The sequence below is a fragment of the Athene cunicularia genome (genome assembly GCF_003259725.1).
Source record: "Athene cunicularia isolate RWA chromosome 5 unlocalized genomic scaffold, athCun1 chr5_part1, whole genome shotgun sequence".
Lineage (NCBI taxonomy): Eukaryota > Metazoa > Chordata > Aves > Strigiformes > Strigidae > Athene > Athene cunicularia.
This window is the reverse complement of record NW_020799101.1, coordinates 40,932,896-40,960,113: the sequence shown is the minus strand read 5'-3', so window position 1 is coordinate 40,960,113 and position 27,218 is coordinate 40,932,896. Positions and strand designations below refer to the sequence as shown.

The following is a 27,218-nucleotide window of genomic DNA, read 5'->3' as shown; positions in this document are numbered from 1 at the left end:
GTTGGAAAGGCTCTCTGGAGATGTTTAGTTTGATTTTGTGTATTTTCAAGGATAGAGACTCCACAATCTTCCTGTGCAACCTGCTCCAGTGTTTGATCACCTTCACAGTAAAACAATTTTTCTTACACTTGTGACATTTCCTGTGTTTCCATTTGTGTCCTTTTCTTCTTGTACTTTCACTTCATACCACTGGAATAACCTGGAGCTACCTTCTTTACACTCTCCCATCGCATATTTATAAATATTGCTAAAATGAGATTATGAGAGCTAGCACCACCACCAACCTAACAAAAACAAAGATGACAAAGGAAGAATACTGTTGTTCCAAAGTCACCTGAATGGGACCTCCCTAATACTCAGTCTCCAAGCATTCCAGTAATCTCTTGGAAAAGCTACTTTTATTTTATTTGTTTCCCTAGTTTTAAAATTCTTGGCCAAAGTATCTTAAGTTATAAAGATGCAAATTTGAGGAATCTTCTGCTGCCTCTCCTTCCTCAAGATTATTTACAGTGCTAAAAAATTACATAGCTTTTACACTTTATTAACCAATACACCTGATTGGACTGGAGAACACAAAATGCAGTTGTGGAAGGAGAATCTCCCTTCTGAAACTTAATACTGGCCTCCCTTTTATTTCTCTTTATAGCAACTCCATACCATCTCCCTGCTTCCAGGTCAGTGCAATTACACGAAGAAGATTCAATGCTTGAGATAGCTCAGACTTATCTCAGTGCAGACCTTGATGGTCAAGCACAAGAACTCGTACTGAACTGAGATGTCGATACAGCATGCAGTCTGTCTGCCCCAGTCTCTTCACTTAGCATGCACTGGTGACTGCTGCCCACAGATCACCTTTAGATCATCAGATCCAATCTGGGCGTGCTGCGAGCTACGTGCTTCGATGTCACACAAGCACAGATTATTCGTGCCTTCAAGGAGAAAAAGGTACAGCCCTAAAAGGTTAGGGTGATCTCCCATAGTACAGATGAGAAACAACAAAATCCCAGTGCTTAAACACAGGAGTTAAGGAACCAGAGAAGGCAACGCTCAACACAACTACCTTTAGAAACTGTGGGTTTTACTGCAGGAGGCCAGAGAAAGGGAAACAGGACTCCCTGAAGGGAGTAGACTAGGCCTGGAGATCCCTATATTTTCCCCTCTGGAACAGAGTGTCTATTTTCTCTGTTGTGCCCCCCAACACCATTTTTCCATCTTTGGGCTGTACCTGTAGAGATCACAGGCCTGACCATAGCCAGCAGCCACAGCCCAGAGACGGAAGGCTTCAGTGCTTAGCCTGATGGCTTCTTCCCTTGGCAGAGGCAGATCCAGTGGGTCTTCAGCTACAAATCGACTTAACCGACTTTTCATTTCAAATTTGTTAAGCTGTAAAATAAACAGAAAAGAATAAACAAAAAAGACAAAGGGATAAGAGACATCAGTTGTATGCATCATTACCTCATTATTGTGACACACCAGAGAGCTGCAGATTTCAATTCAGCTCATTCTAACCTCCTCTTGCACTGCTCAAATCTGTCTTTATCTTATGTTATCTCAAGGAGCACACTACAAAGAATCAATAAATGGTCAATGACTATTACAAGAGAAGTATTCCTGAAAGGAATGCCTGGGTGTTACCTAATCCATTCCTAACAAAAATCAACTACACTTAAATCATTCCTGACAGAGGTTTGTCTAGCCCACATACACTCCTTTTTTGGATGCTCTTTGCAGCACTTAACTTATGTTCAAAAATATAACCATCCTTCTTTAAGTAGTTGTAAATAGAACTCTGTTAGTCAAGACTTCCTGTAAAGCTCCATCTTATGAAAAAGACTGTACGCAAAAGTACTGAATTGATGCTGGTACTCTTTTTGGGAGGTCACACTAAATGGCTTTCAGAGGTCCTACAACCTAAATCTTCCCATGATCCTGTGTATATTTTATTTTAAAGGGTATCTCCTGCCTATGACTTTTATAAGATTATAGAATTTTGATACCTTTAAAATGTTCTGAGGTTATTTTAGTATTGAATTAAGCATGACATGACTCATTTGCAGTTCTCTAGAAATAATTTTTACCCTCCCCAACAACTGGGTATTTTTGCTTAACCATAAAAGAGAGCTTCTCTTTCCCTCTCCCACACATACAAAAGCTTGTGTGTGCTCTGTCTAAACAAATGAGATAACAATGTCTTTTTCACAACACAAGGACATATTATAGATAATTTAAAATTCAAATGCTTTAGAGACATCTTGTAGGCAAATCAATGCACACCGGCAAGAAAGCAAAGGAGCTGATGAATCAAACTATGAGTTCTGACACCCCTCCTACAGAACAGAGGGCAAAGTCAAATTTACTTCCAGAGGAGGAAGATGGAAGAATTTTGTTGCTAGCTAAAATAAATTCCTACAATGATGACTGATTTAGTTTTTTATTATCTGCCATTCCCATGTTTAAGCGCCTATAACAAGCCATATAAGAGTGCAAGAGAAAACCTGAGTGGTAGGAACCTCATAAGCAATTTTACATGCCTTGAACTACCTGGAGTACACAAAGCCTAAAAGAGTAAAATTCAGTGATTTTCTATTATGTTCCTAGCATCACTCACAGCGTTTAAATATTCCACTATCCATTATCAGCACATTATCCTATGTATTTTATAGTACAAACTGGTGCTGTTCTGCTGATGTCAGCATCTTCCTGGATGGCAGCTTATTAGATGCCGTTAACAATACTGAACCAGAAACACTAAGAAGTGCTCCCTGTGCTGTAACGTGTGCTGCATTACACATTTATAGCGCCAGTGTCATGACCTATATGAGTGAACGCAATAATCTCTGAAGTGGAAAACCTATCCAGAAGTAGGTAAGAGGAGTTAGAAACACTAATAAATGACTTCAGAGTTAAGACAAATTAACAGCAGGAAAGTTCAACCAGGACTGTAGAGCACAAAGTGATTAAATCTCTGCTTTATACAGTTCTAAGCTGCCTATCACTGGAACACGGGAGAATACAGAGCATCACACACCAATGCGTGCTCTTAACATCTGTTATTGGTCTGTATCACTGAGTTGTGCTACGTGATTTTGCATAATTGCACTATGTAAAACAAAAAAAAGCAGAGAAAAGCTTGAGACAGTCCTTCCACTGCTACACAGCAGAAGGCATCGTTATTATGATGTTGTCAACAATTCCTTCAAAACACACCTATGCTCCTTCACAGTGATTATTTCAGCTTCAGCTCAGAGTCACCTCCAATTAATCCTCTATCTTTACTTTGAAAGTAAGGCATAGAGAACAAAGGCCTCTGCAATCAGAATAGCTCTTCTGAGAATCACTCACCAGCCTGGCTGTTGCATTCCGGCCTCCAGATGCCAACACTCTGATGAACTTCATAGCAGTGGCGCAAGCAACTCCATGGAGGCTGATGAGTAAACACCCTGGTTCAGCCACCTGGGGATCCCACTGAGTAGGGAGAAATTCCCTGACAATGGTCTCAATCAACCGAGGACAGTCAAGCAGCTGCAGAGAAACAGCAGGCAGGGCAAATAACTAAAGGTATGCAATTATGCAGACATGCAGAAGACATGCAAAACATGCAAGTTTGTCTGACCACCTTGACATAACTTTTACCTGCTTCTTTCTTCCCTTTTTCAAACCTTTATTTACCATTCCCAACCTCCTGTAAAATGCAAGATTTACCTGGCTGCAAGCTTCAGAGGAGTGCCTGGCTATGTGGGTGAGGATGTGCAGTATATCCAGCACTACTGTGGGAACAGGTCGTACAACCTCCAGAATGTACCTCAGCCGGTGCTGGATCCGTGTCTTCAAAAGTCCCTGGAAAAAAAAAAAAATTCCATTATGCTCTTAACAATTGCTCTCTGAACTGCAGTTCCTGGAAGACAAAAGCACATTCAATTACATCTTCTGCAGAGAGTGAGTTTTAAAACCACCTATAGGGAAAAAGAGAAACAAGTTTCTGCAGATTTGCCAGTATGCTAGCGAATGAGCAAGAGTTAGCTAAAGAGAGAAGGAACGACTGAATTTCTGTTCTAAATCAGACTACTGGTGGGGTTTGGATACTTGTTTTTTCCAGACCATGAAACTAGGACAATAACCTTCCCTATGTGGGACTACTAAAACTTAATGTGGCTGAAAAGGGTTCTCATGCTCCTGGAATAATTTTGGCTAGACACCACCTCCAGCTAATATATTACTCTGATAGTAACTGTCATGTCAGAAGAAGGTGACAGAAGCAGAGACCACCACAAATGTCTGTTTTGCAGTAGGAAGATAGAGATGCAAAGAGATGATACAATTTTTATTTCATGGCTCACAGAGCGCAAGACCATGATCAGTGGAAATCTTCAGTTTAAGTGACAGCATTATGCAGTCCTAGTTCTGGGAAAAGACTTCATAACACCTGAATTCATACTACTAATATTTTTTAAAAGTTGCAGCCAAGTAAAGTTGTAGTCCTGACCAAGTCCAGGTGCTGGCTTAAACACTCCTTGTCCAACTGTGTGGAGTAATTGAGTTTTAACAACTAATAAGCAGGTGTGAAATGGAATTTCACATCAAATGGAACACTGGAGAATTTTATCCCAAATATCTTCTGAGTTCAGGCCACTTGGAACAAGTTAAAACCCATTATGTTGAACCATGCAACTGTTTCCAGAATCACAAACTGAGCTCATGTCTAACTACAACTCCTTTGTTAAGCTTTTTGAACAGTGTCATCTAGTAGGATACATCTGAAATCATGAAGCATCTCAACAAGACCAGATGCCCAAGTACAGTTCTTTTTCCCAGTGAAGCTTTTAACCAAGGGCCATTTGAACATAGGCTCAAGCACATGGACTAAGTGATGGGATCACAGGTTTTAATGATTGCAGCAAGCAGGAGAGTTGCATTAGCTTCACCAAGGCTGTGTCTGAGATAACAAAGATTACTATTTTTAGATATCTTATCAGGAAATGTGGGAATAAGCTTAGATACGTGAGAAATTCCTCCAAAACACTGTAACTCTGAGAAATGCAAATATGAAGAATGAAATCGGGGAAACACTAAGTAGCCACCTTAATTCAAGTATAAAAAGAATGTCATAATACACATTTAACTAGTTCTGAACTACGCAGCTCATGTTTAACTTTGCAAAATTACATATAGATCCTTTAATAATGGCTGGAACCTTTTCATTTTTAGCTCAAGTAAGTGAGCTTGAAAATCACGTCTGTATGCGGTCTTTCAGCAAGTCTTACGAGGTCATCAGTGTGCTTGTTGCCAATTTCCCTGGAGGAAGTTAGAGATACTTAATGATACTGAATTCACACAGGTCAAGTCTCAACACTTTTAGAGATCAATAGAATTACCCTCCTGGTAATAAATGACAGAAAGATAACATCCAACAGCCAAGGAAGAGTTCTAATTCTTGCCCAGAATGTTCTTAATCGCATACACAGGAGAGTAAATGTTTCAACAGCGCACGCAGCCGCTGTGCAGAGTCTATTTTCGTAAAAAAAAGATTTCATGTCTAGCTCTGTGATTACCTTTACAACATCATATCGGGCCACATCTGGATCTGGCTTGTTTTCATCCTTTAATTTTTTGTCTTGAGACTTCGCTGTTACATTTAATTCTTCCTCTTCCTCCTCCTCCTCCTCATTGTTGGGGACAAAAGGGAATGCAGCCATCCCTTGATACCATGAGAAAGTCCAATCAAGGTATTTCTGTAAGGAGAGTAAAAGCACAAAGAATTAATGGAAGACAAAAAAATTTTCAAGGATGATTTTGATTACAGAATGCTTTATTGATTCCCACCTAGCCCCAGGAAAACAATAAAGGGTATCCTAAACACGTACAAGCAGAACGCAATGCTTTTTCATCAAAGTGATTTTAACCTGTGACCCACACAACTTGGGAAACCATGAAAAGCAATTACTGTGAGGTGAATTAAAGTCACTACACAGGTAACAGAATTGCAGCTTAACTGAAAAACATTTAAGATAAAAACTAATAAACAAACCACCAAGGCTTGAGAAGTTAAACTGCAATTTGGCATTTATTTGCCCTATTTCCATTTCTGGACCTGTGTGGAACTTAGGTCACAAATAACACAGAACTGTCATGTAAAAATATTAAAATAAAGACTACCTGTTCATGTTTTTCTGGCTTTTGTTTGAAAACCCCTCAATTTCAGCATATAAAAACCTCCCTTTTTGTTCACAGCTAATGACAGCTTCAGATACTCTAAAGTTCTAGGACAATACTGCAATAAGTGATCTTTCAACTCTTTAGAGGGGATTGCTCCCATAGCAGACCCACCCTCCCCCAAAATGTTTTACAATATAAAAGACAGTTAAATCAAATGCTTGCACTACTTAATAGCTGCTTTAAATTTCCATTTCCTGAACTGGCAGTCAGAAATAGCTACCACATTAGACAGAAAAGAAGTGGCAGACTTCAAGTAAACCCTGAGCTGTTTTGAAAAATTTCAAATGCAAGTGCCAAGGAAGCACAAGTTAAGAGACACAGGAAAAAAAAAAAGGCAAAATTAAACAAAGTTGGTGAGTGAATGACATGGTGAGAAGAGGCCTGACATCAGGGGATGAAGCTGAGTCCATCTTGAATACAGAGTTTGGAACTACAGCCTTCCTTCTATGGCGAGAAGGAGAAGCACAAGCCACAGTATCTGGGTCACCAAAGGAAATAGAGACAAAGGCGGTTTCTTCCCATAGCCACTGATGAACGAACAAAATCTTCAGACAGCATGACTTTTATGTGTGTTGATCTTCTGTGCTTACAGTGGGGATAAATCCTGTTTGTCTTACAAATCCTGGAGCAAAAGGCTGGACCTTCAGCCATGTCCCTTCCTCTGAGACCTTCTGAAACTCAGCAGCACAAGACTCTAGAAAGGACTCTCCAAATGAGAAAATATACCGACAGAGCACTCATGGTGCTGCTTCTGGCATCGAGAGAGTCAGCAATCCCCACTTACACAAGACATAACACCAGCAGCTTTGATCTGAGAATCAGAGCACTGCAGAGAGTTATAAACCAGAGTAATATCAGAAGAAAAGAAACCACATTAAGAAGCTGATTCATAGCATTAATTACCTACCATGGGTGGGCAGGACTCATCTAGCAGAACACCATTAGGCTCACAGCCTAGAAAAGGAGCAAGATGTGGAGAAAGCTAGCTAGTCCTTTGTTTCTTTTGCCTCCCCACTAGGGATGGCTCTAAAGACCTGGAAGAAGTTGCAAGGGGCTTCTTGGGATCTACCCACTCTTCTCTATCACCAGCCCCTTTGCAGTCTGATACAAGAGCAGCTCACAGAAGGAACCTGAAACACAGCCCACAGCATGCTTTGCCTATAATGGACTGCTTCTGTCCAACCAGAAAGACATTGTAACCTTGCTGCTCAGGGCTCTCTAGTATCTCTGAACACACAAAGGAACTTTCAACCTTCTAACAGGAGAGAAATCATCAAGGAGAAAACAGAGAGATGAAAATGTGAAATTAGGTATTCATCAGTGTAAGAAACGCACATGAGAACAGCAGAAAACAGACAATGAAAGAAAAAGAAAATGGCACCATTATGAGGCATAAGGCAAAGCAGACAAAATAATCTGTTCAGAGCAGGAAAACTACAAAAGAAAGCAGCAACAACATAAGAAGCCATATTAAGAAAAACCCTAAATTGTACACATACATTAGTAGAGGCATGATCTAGATTGTAAAGATGTCAAAAGAGAATCTCAGCAGCCTGCCCTGAATTTAATCACGGGGCAGAGCTAATTCAAATAGCAAAAAAGATGTCTGAATCTCTCGAAGTGGGATAACACACTCTCTTGTCTGTCCCAAAGCACAGCAATGGCATTCTACTGACCATCCAGTAAGCCTTTGTTCAAGCTACTCACCATGTTTTCTCATTCCAGTTCCTGTAAACAGCTCAGCTGAAATCAAACCCAGGCATTTAATGATTGTCTCACCTCATCATCAAGTGACACCAACAGAGCCCGAAGAGCACCAACAGATGCTGCCATGACATTATCCACTGTATCATCCAGTGAGAAGCGCAGCAAGAAGAGAAACCCAGCATCAAGCAGCAGACGCAGAATGCTGCCCTTCAAGGAGGAAGCAAACTCTCCAGCCCTGGCCTGAAATGTACGCCACACAGAGCCAGTGTTAAAGGTGTCTCATCTCAACTGGGTACATCTCAACATTCTGTGCATGTTTGCCTCTTCCCATTCCTACTGTAAAACAGCTAAATTGTGTGCAGGGTTTTTTCCTTTATTTTCTCCTCCTTTCATTCTACAGAGGCACACAACTCCAGCTCCTTAATGCACAAAACCTTTCTTCCTAATGTCTGAAGCCATCTTCTGACTTCACCCTGTTCTGCCCCATTGTTCTTCTCAAAACCAGTTTCTTCTTCTCTGCCTCCACTGCCACTGAAGGGATGGTTAGCACTTCCCTTAGTTAGGTGGAAGTGTGCACAAAAGTAAAATCTGGGCCCTGATACACCAGAAACTTGAATTATGGCAAGGAATTCTATGGAAAGTGACTTACCTTTTGAACAATACGACCCAAAACCTGTAGAGCCAGCGTCCTTTGTTGAGTAACTTGGCTGCGAGACAAATGAAAGAGCTCCTGCAGAGAATAACCAGCCCTCTAAACAGGGAGAAGGAAAAAAAAAACCAACAAAAACCCTCAGCTATAGGTAAAAACAGGCCCCTTAAAGTAAGATTAACTGTAAAATGCTGCAATGCAACACTGTTTGCTGCTTTGCGGCAATTGCAAAAAAGATTCTGATCACTGATCCAACAGGATAAAACTGAACTTCTTAAGAAAAGGATGTATGTGTAGCTTTTTCCAACACCACAGATCCCTAATGGCATTAAAGAGAAAAAGCATTAATGGAGTTTTCTGAAAGTAAGACCCAACTTCTTTTCAGGAGCTTGTTTCAAAAGAAAATCACCATCCACACTTTCCTAAGGCTTTTGTCACTAAAAACCTCGACACCAAAGGCGTCTGCCAAATCAAACACTGGAAACGGAAACAGGTGTGCTGTATTACACATACCTCTGCCTCTTCTCCATGGTGATGCAGGCCTAGATGTGTTGGTAAATCAGCATCTGCAGGAATCAATTCTCCTTTTAAACTGAATCGAGCTTGCATTCCCTACAAGTGTGGAGGGAGAAAAAAAAAAAATTTCTATTGCCTTCCACTCCAATCATCACTTAAAATACCACTTCTTACATCAACTGCTGGAAGGTCACAGTTCAAACTCTCCCCAGATCAGGCCTCAAATTCTTAAAAAGATTTACTCCCCTCTTTCCTTTTTTCTTAGCTTTCAGACTTGTTACATCTCAGATTACAGTTGATAGACTCTCACTTTCTAGATCTCTTGAGCACTGCAGACTAAACTGACCACATATCATCCAACCCTGTGGCAGAAACTGGGGAACCTCTCAGCCTGATGAAGTCTTACAAACTGAGTAATCAGAGGACTGGTCTTTGAAGGCTTCAAATCTGTTACTGTTGAGAAGCATGATCCAGACACAAGAATGAAAAATATCAGTTTCACTGCTTTCAAACCTTTTGGGTTTTCTTCTGTCGGGGTGAGGGCAAATCTTTCATCCATTCCAGCTTCTCAAATTCCACATTGTCCATGTGAATCCATTCCTTTTTGGGCTTCACAGGCAGATCATCATCATCTTTGTAGAGGAACAAAAATAGCAGTCTTACATTCCAAGGCAGAGATGAAGAAAATACTATTGTCTCTTTGCCAACCTACTTGGCTCACAGACTGCATCAAATTCATGTAAAATAAAAAGAAAACAATTTTCAAACTGACTATTGGCTGATGCATAAACATCAAAGGTTTAAAGCCGTTTTCATCTTTCACAAGAGCTGGAAGAGGAAGTAAACAGCACTAATGAAATTCACAGACAAGGCTCATTTGAACAGTTGATTAAGTTGAACAGAAGTCAGGACACAAATAATCACAGAATGATTTGGGTTGGAAGGGACCTTAAAGATCATCCAGTTCCAACCCCCCCTGCCATGGGCAGGGACACCTTCCACTAGCCCAGGTTGCTCAAAGCCCCATCCAACCTGGCCTTGAACCCTTCCAGGGAGGGAGGGGGCAGCCACAGCTGCTCTGGGCAACCTGTGCCAGTGCCTCACCATCTTCACAGTAAAGAATTTCTTCCTTATGTCTAATCTAAATCTACCCTCTTAAAGTTTAAAACCATTACCCCTCATCCTATCACTACACTCCCTGATAAAGGGTCTCTTCCCATCTTTCCTGCAGGTTCTCTAAGTACTGGAAGGCAAGTAAGGCAAAGTGATCAGAACCTGGGCAGAAAAATAGTATCTGCACTACTTTTGAAAAAACAAACTGGTATCATCCAAGGAGGGGGGGTATTAGGGGAGATGTGAAATGGTTCAAAAGTACCGATGCAGAGGGGTCAAAACGAATTTTTGGAAGCCAGTATAATTTCAGCCTCGATATACTGGAGAGAGCACAAACACTACTATCTGTGCTTTTGTCACATTTGCAATGCTGCTCTTCGTTCTGTGTCCCACTCTAAAGGCTTGAGGAGATCAGTTTGGGAAGAAAAGATCAAAGCAGCTGAAAATTTACCCAGCTTGCCCAAGAAATGGCTTGGTGGGGAAGCTGGACAGTTGAATAACAATTCCAAAGGTGCAAATACTAAAGGAAGAAATTACTGATTTAACTTTATAAAGAGCTTTAACTAGAAGAATTTGATAAACAAGACATATACACCCGACATCACAAGAATTGCCCTAGGAAAGAGACAAATCAGCATCTCCAAGAATCTCACAAGTGAAGGGATGGGAGAGATGTAACTGCAAACAATCCGAACACTGGGAAAGATAATGCTTTGCTACTGGGATACTATCGCTTACTGGAGTGAGATGAGCTAAGAAGTCTTTGATGTCTCAAGAGAAATCACACATAAGGACAGGAACAGGGAGTCTGAGGGCATGAAAAGTAGCAGCATCACTCTTGCTGGAGCAGCCCAGAACTCATTTGCATTGCAGCTATTAATCCTAGTGCTCTGGTCTTCTCTTGCAAGGAACAATGAGTCCCACTGAGATGCTCTTCTTTCATCAGATCTTTTCCTGCTGATAACTGGCCTGAAACCTAACCTTTTACTTTCCTCCAATTAGCAGATAAACTTTCAGGAAGGGCACTCATCCTTTCTAGGATGAAGCTTCACCCTTATGATCAATGAGGAATTGAGTCAGGCAAGGAACCAAGCACGGTTATCTTCCTCAGCCAGAAAGCTGTTCCGCAGAATTTCAGCCAAAGGATCAGCACGCATTTTAATTGAAGAGAAAGAAAAAGCATCTGAAATGTAAGAAAGTGGAATGTTTGTGGGTGGTAGGTGCAAAGCTAGAGGAAATAAAATCAGCAGAAAAATGAAGTTTATTGACATTTGTATTTCAACAAATTGTTTTCTCCACTAATCACTAAATTGATAGGGCTGAGGTACTCATTCTGTGAATAGGATTATGCATATTACCACCAGCCTTTAGCATTATGATCTTGTATATAAGACATACATATTCCAAGGCATCAGCAGATTGTTCAGTGACTGAAAAATCCTCTTACAGAAACACAAGCTGACAGTGTGAATGCAACACTTGCACTGAACTTTTTCAGACTTGGATTATATTAAAGGCTACCACTCAACCTCTTCTCTTTCTTCTTTGCTTTCCTTTTTGTCTCAGTGCCAGAATTTACTTTTCCATTTGATAAGATTACAAGTTGCTGGATAAAGGCTTCACCATTTTGTTTATTAGAAACAGTAGCCTTTTATCTTATTAGAGAGGCAGGTTTGACTTTTGAGCAATCCCATTGCTTTGTGTCGTCATCATCCCCTCCCTGGGGAAATTCAGAATAACCATTTCTGCTGGGTTATTCATGACGAGTTACTTCTGAGCACAAACAAATGCAAAATCCCAACACTAAGTGCTAATGTCAAATTAGTATTTTACATCTCCTGTTGGCCAAAATAGGATGCAGGCATAAACTCAGGTGCTGGAAAGGCTTCCCTTGGTTTTATAACTATGTTCCAGTGCATACTTTCTTTGTTATTTCAAATATCCTGGGAAAACTCCTCCTTTGCTGTGCAGTCTTTCATGGGAAGCAAACGATGTTGTTAGCACAGACACACTGCACACTGAGCTATTCCCAAAAGCACTACTACAATCTTGTTCAGCCTTTACAGGCTGAACAACCCGCTTCTATTGCTCCCAGGCGAGTAGAAGAATGTCACTTAACCTGGTGCTATTTGTGCACTCGATTGTTCTGGAACAGAAAAGAACTAAAAATAGTCCTTTTGATTAAGATGGGTTCCTGGAAAAGTAAAACTTGGGGAGAAACAGCAAAAGGACTGTTCAGTGAAGTGTTTTCCTCAATAAAAGGCTAATCAGCTTTCCTCCTCCTGCACATGTACACACACATACACTCACAGATTCATCCCTCTCAGCAAGAAAATGGTAAATGGTTGTTATCTCTTGCAAACATCAAGCTGAAATCCAGGAGTGATTCAGAGACCTCTTTAATCAGTCTCCATGTTGCACTGGGATACAAAGAACGCATCAGAAGAGAGGATCAAGAATGAAGAGAAAGCCAAAAATTGACATGAAACGAGGGGAAAAGCATGCTAACAAGGGAGATAGACCTGCTACAAACAAAAGTATGGGGAAGATGAGAATGGGAGCCTAAAATCACAATGGAGAAAAATGGCTAAAGAAAAAAACTGCAGTTGAGGAAAGCAATGATAAAAGCAGCAGAAACTTAAGGGGAAAACACTTTCTCTTTTTTCTGCCATGAGAATATAAGGGCTGCTCTAGCTGCTGGGGATAAAACAGCTTTCTCCTCACACAGGCATATACTGAGCATTAAAGACTTCTCTCTTAAGAGCTCTGTACAATTCTTCCAAAAAAGCAGAGGAACACTTTACACCTTAATACTTCCCTCCATCCACAGCACAAAGAACTGTATCCTGTGGAAATCACCATGTGGGTTCTGAGATACAAACCACAGAGAAGGGCCATCAGAAGCAGTGTCAAAAGACATACATGCACTGTATGAGCAATTTCCCTGAAGTGAGGCTGTCATCTCGATTCTATCCTGTGAGCAAATCTCTAATTTTTACCTACCCAACACCTTCTTGTCCCCAACCAGTCCCAGTTAAAGAAGTTATTCATGCAGCAGCTGAATCTCACTACCACACTCCTCTGTTTCCCTGTTCACACAACTGAATAGAAAAGCAGTGATGTCTAGTTTAAAACATATTTTCCCTTCAGAGACCTCAGAGTAAATTTCAAAACTAAAGACCTGCCACTGAATAGCTCACCTCCATTACACAGTGTATCACCCTTCTACCCATGAAACCCAGCTAGAAATAACAAGAGATGTTCTTCTCTGAACTCAAAATGTCTGTATTTTTTAAATATCATGATAAAATTCTGAGTTTGGTAACTAACAAAATGCCACATCAAGCCACTCTGGATTGATGCAAACACCGTAGGAACCTTACATTTGTGCTCAGAACGTTAACAACACACACTTTGTTTCTTACCTGTGATTTCTACCTTCACGTTTTCTTCCTTCTTTACAGATTCTTTCAGACCTGACTCCTGCATGGAAAGAGATGATCCTACACCATGCTGAGCCACAGGCAGAGATTCCACAAACTCCTCCAGTCTGTTCTGTTCCATTTTTAATTCCTTTTTCTGGCCTTCATTGCCACCACGTCGTGACTTTAAGAAAGCAACTAAACTGGAATCTGCAAGTATTGACAAAGAGACAGACAGAGAAGTGACAGAAAGTCTCAAAATACTTGATAAGCCTGGAGCTCATGTTACTTATGTTTTAGTCTTTTTATTCCTGTTCCAACTGCCCTATTCTTTTGTACCAACTGTCACTCTTTTTCAAACTGAGACACTTAACTGCTTTATGACCTCTTGAGCACATAAGCTGGGTACAACTGACAAGTAAGGCAACACCAAAGAAAGAGCTGATAAATGTCTTTCAAGGTAAAGCAACCACAAAAATTCTAGTTATTCTCCCAGCTTACAAATAAAGAGATAATTGTTTCTTTCCCCCTTACTGCCACTGAAAAGGCACATCCCAACAAGACTATTAATTGTGCAGAAAATTCTACTCTGTGATTTATGGGAAGAACCCAGGTCTGACAGTTTGCCTGCCCTGCCTGTGGGCCGCTCAGTGGCATCAAAATGAGCACTGTGAGAATACCCAGAACAGACACCACAAAAAAATACCTACTCTTTATTGAATTGCACTAGATCTGCAGTGCATGGTCTAGATATGATGTTAGGAGAAGGATATCTTGTTTGTTCTGAACTGACTCCCCAGCCTGAGAGTCAACTGTGGCCTGACAACATCCAGAAAACAGACATGGCCATTCTCTCCATGCTTTGGAGGAAAACAGGAACATTTGGGAGGTACAGGTGTTTTGAAGACAGATAATATTCCTATGGTTCTAAAATGGGAAAATGTCAGATGATCATCATTTTACTTTCAGATCTGCTACAGATCTCTCACATCATTTCTGATGGAGCATACTTTCTCTCTGAATACTGTTCATCTAGAAGATGCTGTTGGGATGCTTATGCCAGAGGTGAACAGTAAGAGACTGTGCACTGTACCTCTAAAAGGTACAGAGATACTCCAACAATAAGTGTCAGAGATGTATAAAGTAACAGAACATAACACCTACATTGGTTACGTATTCTTTGGAGGACAAAGGACAAGCAATTCAGAAATGCTCTGTACATGAGAGAAGTCACTCCAAGAAGGAAACGACTCCCATGTCTCTGAACAGTTCAAAGATGATGCAGAGATCTATCCCACACTTGTGACTGCCGCACACTCTCCTCATGATGCAGTTTAAACCTCCCTTGGCGAAGGAGAGGCATTCAGCCTGGTCTCATTAAAGTACACATTTTTTCCTGAATGCAAGCAGAGCTCTCACTTTCTCACACTTCACTGTACACGGCAAGGAAAAGACTGAATTAATTATTTTAGAGAGTGACAAACAAGTAACTGATTATGTCAGTCTGTCAGAAAGTAGAGCCTACTCCTGCCCAGAGTCTCCATGGACAAAATCAGAACAGTAACAACAAAAAGATCCTGAAGACATCACCCAACAAGGAATTGTCTACCCATCCTCATACTCCAAACTACAGAGTCTCACCTGCTTCATAACTAAAATTAATTCAGAGACTGGGCAGCATTAAAACACCCACAAATTATTCACATTCCTGAATATGAAGAAAAAGTCTCTTTAATCCACATCTCTGTTCCTGTCCAGTTTCCAAGTTCACCTGTAAGCCAGTAATTTAGTTTAGTTGTTTCATCATGTATAATTCCCTAACCACAGATATTTTGGGAATGCCAAAATTACTCCATTTCCTTAAGGCCTCAAAGACTGGAAGATCTACAATTTTACCCCACAGGGCATATAAACAAATACCTAGTTTTAGAAAATAATTAATTGCTCAAAAATACTTAAAATACATCCTACCCTTTTTAAACTCCCTAATTCACTAATATCCCAAAGGTCAGAGTGATGTGAACAAGGAGCAAAGATCACAAGAAGGAAGTGTATAAACAAAATATTTTTCATACACATGCCATGTTTTAAACAGTGAAGTTTAAAAAAATATTTTTTTTTTTTTCCACCTCAAGTAGTTTGGAGAGCTCAGCTCCCTGAATGATGTACCTAAACACTCTGTCTGCAGTTATTTTGGATGGTTCCTTTGCCACCTTTCCAGTTATGCTGCTTGCAATGAGGTCAAGATCATTAATATGATCTTTAAAGCTAAACCCACAAGAGACTTCTGCATCTAAAATGCCACTCACACCTAAATTTGATCCTAGAGAATCTGAAATTATGAGAATTTCAAAAACCCTTATCTGCCACCTACATCTGTAGGTCTGCTCCTCCTGAGCACACAAAACCATTGAAATCAACACCAAGAAGTCTTACCGTGCCCTAGGTCACACAAATTTTTATCAAACATACCACATCCAGTGTTCTCCCCCATCTTGTCATCAGCTGTCAGTGACAGTCATTCCCAGAGCACCACTGTGGACAGGGCTCCAGACCAGAGACCAGACCCCTGCCAGAATGCCTGCACCCAACAGCCAGATAAATAAAACAGCTTTTCAGGAAGTTCAAGATTCATTGTAAGCTATGCTGCTGTACCAAGTACAGATTCAAACTGAAAACTCCCACGTGCCCACACACTACCCCTATCCGGGTACTGACTGTTCTAGCCCAAGTCTTCAGTATTTTGGAGGGGAAGACCAAGGGCTCTCTCTCATCTCAGAACTGCTACAGCCATCCTAAGAATAGCTTTGCTTTATCTCCTTCAGAGAATTACATTTTAGAACCTCAATACCTGTATATGTAACCAGGTATTTGGTGTGCAAAGTAACTGACTGCATGGACCCGTATCCCACAGCAAAGGGGAGATGAGACAGACTTAAGCTAAGCCCCCTCTCACTGAGGAATAAGCCCTCGTTAATTCTTTAATTCTTATTCATGAACTACTGACATGACATGGAAGCTAGATTATCCACATATGCAATGAGTAAGAATCCCAAGCTCCTGTCTTTCATCTGTGGTAAGACTTCAGGACACCTACACATTCAGTAAACTTCCATGTCTCTAGAATTCACCCTGGGAAGCACATACCCAGCTGAGCCAGAAGCCTTTCCTGCTCCTGCAGGATCTCTTCCTCAGACATGGACCGCAGCTTCTCCAAGTTCTCTCTATGAATAGCTTGAGCTTCCTGCTCACTCTTTTGGCTTCCAAGACCCTCTCCCGTTATGAGACAAGGCCACTGAGAGGTCAAAATGTCACCAGCTTTATCTGAAAGATCCAGCAGAGAACACAGTGATTTAAGTGCCTATGGCATTATGAACACATATCAATTTTGTCATTACCAGGCTTGCATAATTTAATACTTTTTAACCTTGGTAGACAAGTTACAATAGGGGTAAAGATGTTTAGTTTAGCTTCAAACAAAGCTTCCATCCCATGTCACAACAAAACATCTTTTTCACCTTGTTTCTTTAGGAGTTTGGGGAGGGATGGTGGGGAAAGAACTTTGTTTCTTTAATCCAAAGCAAAGTCAAGTAAAGGTAAACTGGAGCATAATTCACAATTGATGAGTCAGAGCACTCTTCCAAGTTAGTGAACACTATATTCTTTCTCTACACAAAAACATCTGAACCCACATTTGTATGTCAGCTGTACCATGACCTGGTAAATACCTGTTGAGTGAGACAAGAGAATTATTAGGTAAACTGGTTTCCAGAGTGATAGAGGATCCATTCTCAACACAGACATTTTTGCTTCTAACAATGTCCTGTATTCACCTTTAAGGGTTAAACATATTAGAAGTTCCAGCAGGGTGGCATTTTTCCTACCCTAAACAAAGTCAAGTCTCCTTTATCACCTGATCTAAGTCCTTTGTAAAGGCTCATTTCATTTAACTCTAGCAACAGGGTAACATGCTCCTTTAGTCAGAGTGAGACCCTCCAGCTGTCCTGTAGCCCACTCACTATACGAGGACCTGACTTAGCACCTTTATTCCTTGTGTTTTGTTCATAAGCTCCATAGAGCACAACATCCCTATGACCCTAAGCCAGCCGACCCTGAAAGCATCAAACCCGTGTTCAAACAGCAGCAATGACACTCATTGTAACATCAGTACGGTTTGATGTCATTTCTCCAGCAGTTGTCTTGCATATTGAGAAGACAGTGACCTGGTAAAAGATTCAATAAGCTTCCCACCATCAGCAACTAAGCCAAGGGCTACCAGGCACAAACATGTTGTTACTACAAAGAAAGGAGAGCTGCCTCTCTTCTCCTTTTGCTTCTAGTGATCCTGCCACAACAATCTTACTGAGGAGGCCAAGCCATTTTCTGATGCCTCTATTGTTCTAGAACATTTTAGAAGCCTTCTACTTCAAGAGGACCACAGCTATGAGGCTGCTCTATCTCCCTTTGAGGTTTCTCAGACAGAAGTACACATGCACAATCGTAACAGGATACACAGTAAGCACAGTATATTGACCTGGATGGTTGATTTGTGCACGCACAGTACATCACGTCTGGGTGTTCTCTTACCAATTCTCTGACAGAGGTCAGGGCAGACAGAAACCTTAACCAAACAGCGATAACCCTCGAATGCCATCTGGCCTCTATTTCAATGTGAAAAAGAGGGCATCAGGGAAAAATCCAGACATATGGTGGTCTGAAGCAAAAAAGGACTGCCCAAGCCAAAACCAGCCAAACAAAAAAGCCTAGAGACACTGGTACCAGTTGAATCGGTTTCATCTTTCTTTGTCACGTTGATGTCAGACAAGTAACTGCTGGAGGTGGCACTGACTCATCAGCACTGCCTCACAGCATTCCTTATGGAGAAAAGCCACAGTCTCATGGCAGCAGATCTAGTGACAGAAGACTGAGCTTTCAGCTTCTAGGTAGGAGTGAGTGAGAACCTGTATCACAGTGGCCTCAAACACCTTCATCAGACACAAGAACCACCCTCTTCCTAAAATTACGGAAATCAACAATGAAACAAGAAAAACTTTACATATAACAGAGAGGAAAAGGAGGACAAGAAGCTTGAAAAATAAATCTATTTGTCCCTGTGTAAAGCAAAAAGGAAATGGGTGAGAAAACTAACCCAATTTTTAGTGTTAATTTGGGTCTCAGACCATTTCAAATCCATGTCACACAAACATTCCAAGTGACCTTGAGATTCCTAAATCGAGGACAACAGTGCTACCCTAATTTAAAACTAAGGTGCACTGACGTTGTGGCTACTAAGGCTATGTAAACATGGTAGGCTGGAAAAGCAGAACCTTCTCCACTTACCACCCCCGATGCTGGGGAGAGGTGCCTGTCCCGCTGATCCCTCGGGATCCAGGGCATCCGGCACAGCTGATCTTGTTTGCACGCACTCGGCAGCAGAGGGAGACGTTGCTGCCTTTTCAGCAGCTCTTCTCGCTGCCATCTTTTGTGCAAAGATGCTTTTTCTTCCAGATCCCACCTTCACCTGCAAACAGGGAAGCCATGTGTCACCACTTTCCTCTCCAGACTCCCCCGCACACCTGCCACTAACAAACATATAGATCTGATCCTAAAGACACCCTCAGATCAGACTTTGGGACATGACAGAAAGAAGCTGCTGGCAGCCACCTGCCCTTTTCTGTGCATGTGCTATTCTTTTTTTAACACACAGTTTAATGCTAGGACAGAGAGACAAAAACATTAATGTTTTTGCTACCTAGAGAAGGAAGATGATTAATTATAAGTGAATTCAAGCCAGGCAAGTACACCTAAAATATCACCCAACACAACAGTTCCAGCTTTCCTGCTGTTTGGAAACTGCATTAGCTGAATACTTTGCATTTCTGAGGATAAATGGGGCTGTACTGCACTGTGTTCACCACATGCTTGGAACAGGCTTCTTATAAGGTGATTAGAGAGCAGCAGGGTGAAAAGATTTACACAGTAAGAAGTGGGCAAGTGGTGCTAAAATAATCCTGACTAAATTACTGTGCAGCTTGCCTAGGCAATCGAAGGGCATGGCTCTGAACAGCCTTGAACAGGATGCACAGGAAATTCAAAACAGACTAAGCAAAAAAAAAAAAAAAAAAAAAAAAACACTCTTGCATGTCCCCAGTCCAGAGAAGGAGCTTAAAAGGCGATCTGAACATTTGGTAGCTGCTTTGTGCACTCCTGCATCAGGTAAACAGAACCAGTAGTCTAAAATATATCATTCTTTCCTTTCAAAAAAGCTGTCCTTCCAAATAAGCTACCTCTTCAAAAGCAACCACAGCTATCAATCACATACCAATTCCCAGCATCAGACTCCCACTCAGCTAGTAACTCTTGCTACTACAGCAACGACTGATGATAGCAGCCATGGCTTCCAGTTTTCAGGCTCAGAAAAAAATTATGTCAAAATCAAAAAAACTGCAAACGATAATCTGTGCAATCATACTCAAATGTCATGCCAGGAGAAATCAGGTGCAACTTCAGTAAGTACGGAGTTAATCAAGCCTGGTGGACAAAGTAACAGAGGTTGTTCCTCAGAGAAAAACAAGCAGGACAGGATCAATTCTATTACAGTAGCACAGATATGATCCACCTCACTAAAGTTAGCTGAAGGGAACTGTATTTTTCCTAAACTAAAAGGATTCCAGTATTATTTAACTGCAGGGTAGGGAGTGCCTATTCAACGGCAGCTTGGCAGGACTCTCTCCTACTCTAAGGTGGCAATGCCAGAGATACGTCGATCTAGCACAATCTCCAGCATGCCAAGTCACTTATTTTGAGCTCTACCACCCACCAAACATTAGGCTTTGTTGTGGGGAAGTTTTAATCATTCATTAAGATGGACTAGACAGGTGCTTCCAATCTTACCTCACTTTTTATCTCAGAGCGGTGAAACGTCTTTGGAAACGGGTCTCCTGTGGGCACTGGTATAGTCACTGCTACTGCACTTGTGTCTCGTTCCTGCAGCAAAAAATTCAAATCCTCTAGAAACCATCACAACAGCCAGACATGTTTATATCACTTAGTTAAGAGTGGACTCAAAATCTTTCTGCTCCACAGCTCACAAGGTTTCTGCTACATCGCCATCAGGATCAGAATACCTTGTGCATATTTAGAGACAAAGTGAGGCTATTTTCCAAAAGGCTGGCCAAACTCCACACACCTCTAGAAGGATCAGATAAAGGAAAATCTGGGCCAGTGCAGAGCAATGAGTACATCCTCCTTAGAGAGGAAACTCACCCAAATACACACTAGAATACATGCCTGCATGCAAGCAGCATGAACTGCAGGCAGACTGGACTGAAGAGTAGATTCAAACCCATATTTAACTGACAACAAAAATATACCCAAAGAGTTTTTTCTTTCAAGGGCTACAGGACACTGCTCTACAGTACTACAAGCAGCAATAGCATCCTTCATCCCTGTCCACTACTTAGTTCGAAGCATTCAAAAAAAGCACTAGACCATTGCATAAAAACCAGACATACAATAATTTTGCTGAAGACTGCTGTAATGTGTTGATCATGTCTCTCCAGTCGTTCCTCTGCATCTTCATCTTCAAAGTGGACAGAGGCACTTTTGATCCTGGACTTTTTTGGAGGAGCTGGAGTTAGAGCTGGGAGAATATCAGGAAAATCTGGGGAGAAGGAAAAAAAAAAAAAAAGCAGTCAAGTTACTCATACATAACCAGCATGCAATATGTACCAGACCAAGGCTCCCTAATAGCACCTATTATTGCTCTCATGAGAAACAAAGAAGATGAGGAAGCAATAAGACAATTAAGGGTCCTCTGTCTCCGACTTGCACTGGGTAGTAGAGAGAAACATGCTCAAGAATTATATTATTTATGTATTAGCACCAAGGTCTTTTCAAAGACCTGCATAAGCAGGAAAGTGTACTGAGGCCTGACTACTGACTAAGGGAAGAAGCAACGCTGTTACAGAAACAAATAGTGTCCTTGCAGGTTGTGTTCTGGCACAGAAAAGCACATTTCCACTGCTAGCTCTAACAGCAAATGATTTGTATGATCATGAGAAAGTCAAGGCCTCCTTGTCACTATCTATAAACTGTGATCATATTTCCTTACCTGGAACGAAGCACTGGAAGATTTAAGAAAGCACCTTGAGCTTCTGAGACTATTAAGCACACGACAGAAGTGTTACAGTTACTCCTGATGTAGGAAAACAAAACTGCAGGAAGGAGGCTTATCAAGCCAGATCTGCTGGCTGAAAGCTGGAGCTGTTAGAGCTAAATCTCAAAGACATTGAGAACAGGGTCTAGATAGATGGCAAAATAAGCAGACAGTGTCCAATGGGTACAAATCACAGAAAACACCTCTTGCATTGAGGCTGCCAAGGCACCACAGACTGCTGATAAATGTAGACAAAGGTAATGTGTTGGAAAAGGTGGTTCTATTGGTAACATTGGACAGGTGCATTTTCCAACAAGGATAAGAATAAACAATGCTGCAAGGAGGACACACATGCAGTGCAAAAGCAATCCTAGATTGAGAGGGAGGTGAAGAGGTAAGCACTGAGGAACACTGAAAGGGACAGAGAATCCTAGTAATTCAAAGAAGCGCACAAGGGAAATTACCATCCAACATGACTACATCCTTGCTGTCTTGTAGCCAGGGTCTCTCAGCATCTGCGCTCCCTTCCTCCCCCTTCCTCTTGTCGGCTTTCTTCACAATCTTCACTGCAGGTGAAGCTCTGGCTGCCAGGAACTGGTTTTGAAAGTGCAGCAGGTCTGCCTCAGACTCCCCAGGCTTTGGTCTCGATAACATCCTGCCTTCCTGCTCTTGCAGCCCAGCCCTGTGCGCTGTTCAGTGAAACCTACTGTAAGACATGGGAAGCTGGTTACAGAACTGGATTTCCTGGGGATAAGATGGGGATAGCAAGGGAAAAACTATTCATTTTTCTCCCACTCTGCTGTTCCTGTACATACTGATGCCACCCTACTTCAGGATCACCCCAGGACACGAGTTGTACCAGAGTCCCAGACAAACAGTTTACCTTGTTCTTCATTGATGAACAACATGCTACTAGACAAGTCAACACCTGGTCTACCAGCCAGCTGGGAGCAGAATGGCATCCATCCAGCAAGTGCATCACTGCCAGAATGCCAACAACACAGCCTTGGATTTGCAAAGCCGCAGAAGCACCTGGTCCCAGACAACAGATTTGACTTACTCCATTATCAACTCCAACCAAGAACATCAAAGGCACAGTATCATGCAAACCTCCCTCCTCCAGCATAGGGTCTTCTCAGGATCCTAGCATTAGCATCCCCTGTCAGGACACAGAAGCTTGTCCGTGTAGATCTGGACAAGGCACTCACTCTCACTGACTCTGCTTGCTCTCCTCCTCACTCAAATCTCCCAAGTAAAAAATCTTTTTCTTCCTTATCTAGTGCTCCTGCTTTAGTGCTCTCTCTTTCACTGACCTCTTATTGGCAGAAGTTATGCTACTTGCAAGCATTTTCACTCACTACCCAGACCAGTTTTGGGTTGAAAGCCAAGGGTGGCATTTATAAAGACTTTCACCCCTGTGCATACGAGAACTTATTAGGAAGACAACTACTCCACCTCCCATCTACTGGGCATGAAAATATTTGTGAGTATCACTCCCCAATTCTTATTCCCAGAACCTGGGACCATCAATCCATTTCTCGCAGGCAGCAAGTAAAGTGTTTGCAAATACATTTTACACTAATTGAAACACTGATCAGCACTAATGCTACAGACTTGACACCCTCCCACACTTGGTATGTTGAAGTATTTCTTATATATTTGATCTTTTCTACTTTTAAAAGCCCATCAGGACTCAATGATGATTTGTTGTGAAGTTGGAAAGGCAAGTGGATACAGATTTTTAAAACTACAACTATCTGTCATATGGATAGGCTGTACACATGAAAAAATGCAAAGCTTGGAAGTGAATCTCTACCTTAATCTCAGACCAAAACAAAGTTCAAACATCATGCAGGCACAGCAACTGCCCTGAAGCCAATGTTTTGTCTTATGCTATTATCATACTTTATTGTAAAATATGTGGGGAGATACCTTGTGGGAAGGCTGCTAATAGACATAAGAATTACTTCATGCAGTACTTATCACCTACACGTGGAATATTTATACTATTGTCAGGGATCTCATTCTTGACAAATGTTGGTTAGATGTGATGCTGCTGGTTCCAACAACACAAAGAGGTCCAAAGAGTTTTACACTTGGTTGTTGGTTTGTTTTTTGTTTTGTTTTGGGTTTTTTTTAAATCAAGGCTTTAGTGTAAAACCATGTAAGACTCACTGAAATTCTTTTTCCTGCCCTCATTTTGAGCCAAAGCTGGACTAAAACCATTCAGACCTAATAGTTTTGTGTACCAAAACAAAGTGAATTTTCAGAGGCTTCAAGGTTTCCAGGGACTCCATTCATTTCAGCACTTCACGACCAAGGAACTAGACCTCTTCATCCAATGCCAACATCACGAGTTAGTCGCTCGATTTCAGACATCTCCAAACACTGACCTTAATGAAAGCTGGCAGCTCAAGAGTTCCAGAACAACAACTTCTATTTACACCAAGCCTACACATGGCAGAAGCAGCAGCAAAGGGAATTTCCCTGTTCCCTCTTAACAATAAAACCCTTCCCCAGCACACAAGGAAAATGCCTGACTTCTCTACCAACGCTGTCAAGGACCTCTGTGGAACACCGCCACTAGCAAAGGCTACTTCAGGGCAGGAAGGGAAGGGAGCACCCTGCTACAGTGCCTTGTACTGTCTGAATACTTAACACAAAACCACCTGGGATGTCATTGCAATTCTGACTGATGCTGAGAATGCAGAAACATTCCCTTTCAGCCCAGTTCCCTTGCAACTGCACAGCAAAAATTGCAACTTCTGCAGACAGCTCCTGTTTTTGTGCACTCCTAGTGTAAGCACACACCTACTTGTTGTTTATTTATGGAGCTTTCTGCCACAACAGGGGCTCCAACAGTCATACCTCAGTTGATAGGTCCCTCTTTGATATGGATAAGTAGCACCACAAGCACCAGAAGCTAAGCGTTTCGTGCTCTACCATCACAGGCTTCAAAGCCCAAATGAGGGTGATGGTAGGATTAACAGACACAAACCACACAGTTATAAGGAAATTATGCTGCTAATCTTGCTGCAATAAGCCTCTTCCACACAGGGCTGTACATACACTTGTCCAAGTCTCTATGTATTAAAGAAGTTAATTGAAAAATATAGCAGGCCTTGAAACTGCCTTCATTTGTTTGAGGAACTGTCAGGCACAAGAAGTCAACTATGCGGCCATAGTCTGCAGAGGTTAGATGTTGTTCCAGGAACCATTTCCTCAAAGTCACTCCTTCCTCCATATGGTTATAGACACCACCCAAACATAAGGAGTTACAAGAGTAATATAGAGGCGGGCATTAGTTTGGTGCAAAAATAGATAATAACTTTAAATGTGTTCTTTCCATATTTTAACTGGATTTACAAATTTAATACAACCAAGGCCTCTGACTTGGTCCTTCTACAGTCCAACAAACTAAAAATTGCTTAAATACATACGGGACTTGTAAACAGACAGAACATAGTGAAAATAATTTGATTTCTAATGGTACCTTTTTCCATGCTCCCTGGAAGCCGTGTAAGCACAATAGCAACACTTACCTGGCTATCATAAGGAGCAATGCTTATCCACCAGAGCTCAGAAAACACACAAGAAAAATAACACACTACTGATGATCAGCAGTAACCTCAGCATCCTGTGGTCTGGTTATCTCCAAACTTGAAGCTGGCTACTTAAAAGCTAACCACACACAAACTGCCTAGAGGGACCACCATTTAGCCAACATACACAACCTGCTGAGGATATTGTCCTAGGAATGCACATAAGGGATCAGAAATACTGTCAGAGGACCATGAGGAACTATACACACCAGAACATAGTGAGTATTATGCAAATACAATATCATCTGCTGATGCTGTCTGCACTAGAAGTCTCAACAAATAGTTTTCTGTCACACTCTGGACTTTCCATGGATACTGTTTGAAAAGCCTGTCAGCAGTCTACATCGGACTGAAAAAAGGCACAAAAGCATAGAAGGCAATAAAGCCACAGACTGTTTCAAATGCCAAGATATGCTTTTGGATCAACCAACTTCAGCTTAAATATAAGACTGAGAAAGAAGGCCAGTTAGGACAGTAAGGGACACTAATCACCAATTAGTACAGCACCAGTGTATCACAGAGAATGGCATTTACTTCACAGAGAAACTGAGGTCTGTAATGCTTTTCCACTGCTTTCCAGAAGCAGCACTTAAGCTTCCCAGGCATATTACCAATACCTGTCACTAACTCTCAGCAGACATAAAACAACGTAAGAATCAGGCACTGCATTTGTTTGAGCAGAGTAACCACTCCATGCCTGTCCAAGGCTTTTACAGGTGCCACCAGGCTACAAAAAACTGTACTTATGTCATATAATTAATACCATCATGACTTTTATTTTATTTTAGCTCACCTGCATCTACAATGCATTTTTCTTCCACAGCAGCAGAGTCCTACAGCCCAAGGGAGACACTTATACCACAACAGCCATAAATTAGATACAGTTAAAAAAGGCAGCAAGTACATGTAAAAGCAAAGAATCACCTCTGACTCCTACTGATGTCTGAACCCTGTCTTATTTTTTCCCATCCTTTGCATTCTTTTGCTAAAGTTATCACAGTTAGGTCAAAGAAGAATAGAGAGTCCTGATGTCACAATCAGTGCCTCAAATTAATGTATTTCTTCAGACCTTGTTGGTTGAGGTAAGGAATTAAAAGGAGAATCAGAGTCACATCCTGGCCTCCTCTCCGGGACAGCTCAACAAAAAGGCGTAATTTCTCCACTCCAGATTAACAGTCAATTAAAGCCTCACTCAGGATTCCTGGCTACTTTGCAGAATGGTGATGTGCATGCTCTTCTCTGTCACAAAAACACTTCTGCACACAATATGGTAATGACCCTCAGTCTAAAATACCTGGTTTTGACAAGACAGGCAGCAACTTTTATCTGCTACAGTGAAGGCAGATACCTGTAAAGACCCTCCTCCCAGAAGGAAAACGCCAGTCAAGAGCTGCAAGAAATCTCAGAGAGGCTCCACGTCTCACAGAAGACTGTTACTTTGCCTGTCAGGCACATACCGCGAGCAGGCATACAGCACGTTGCCTCCAGAAACGCTGCTGTCCCCAGCCTGCCTGAAGAATCTCTGCAATTGAGAGGCACCAGCATGGCACAAAATAAAATTAAAATCAACAAGCCGCTATTAACAAACTAAAGAGCTGGCGCGTCCCGTCGCTCTCACCGCGTTCACAGCCCTCACGGGCTTTCCCTAAACGAGTCTGAATTGAAGATGCAGACGCAGGCTAGGCCCGGAGGCCTGGCGAGGCCGCTCCCTGGCGGGGAGCTGCTCGGGGCAGAGACCCCGAGAAACAAGGCCCCGCAGCACAGAGCGCCCGGGGGGCACGGCCGCCGCCCCGGCCGCCGCTCGGCGCCTGGCGCCGCGCTCCTCTCCACGCTATAGC

General features: G+C 41.8%; 1 protein-coding gene across 2 annotated transcripts in view; it reads right to left on the bottom strand.

The window, feature by feature from the left end:
• Window positions 1–26,907, bottom strand: part of RPAP1 (RNA polymerase II associated protein 1) — a 42,499-nt gene extending 15,592 nt beyond the window's left edge. Inside the window, exons 1-15 of one of the 2 annotated variants that reach the window (XM_026849842.1) lie at window positions 26,729–26,907; window positions 22,243–22,484; window positions 21,135–21,283; window positions 20,515–20,607; window positions 18,961–19,141; window positions 16,768–16,944; window positions 13,624–13,830; window positions 9,599–9,717; window positions 9,083–9,181; window positions 8,570–8,671; window positions 7,993–8,160; window positions 5,550–5,729; window positions 3,703–3,837; window positions 3,343–3,522; window positions 1,226–1,383 (exon numbers count right to left, since the gene is read on the bottom strand). In XM_026849842.1, coding sequence (XP_026705643.1) covers window positions 1,226–1,383; window positions 3,343–3,522; window positions 3,703–3,837; window positions 5,550–5,729; window positions 7,993–8,160; window positions 8,570–8,671; window positions 9,083–9,181; window positions 9,599–9,717; window positions 13,624–13,830; window positions 16,768–16,944; window positions 18,961–19,141; window positions 20,515–20,607; window positions 21,135–21,283; window positions 22,243–22,432 — 2,138 coding nt within the window. In that variant the 5' untranslated portion in view covers window positions 22,433–22,484; window positions 26,729–26,907. The remainder of the gene's footprint in view (window positions 1–1,225; window positions 1,384–3,342; window positions 3,523–3,702; window positions 3,838–5,549; window positions 5,730–7,992; window positions 8,161–8,569; window positions 8,672–9,082; window positions 9,182–9,598; window positions 9,718–13,623; window positions 13,831–16,767; window positions 16,945–18,960; window positions 19,142–20,514; window positions 20,608–21,134; window positions 21,284–22,242; window positions 22,485–26,728) is intronic. The other variant, XM_026849843.1, reaches the window with a different exon arrangement.
• Between the last annotated feature and the right edge of the window lie 311 nt (window positions 26,908–27,218).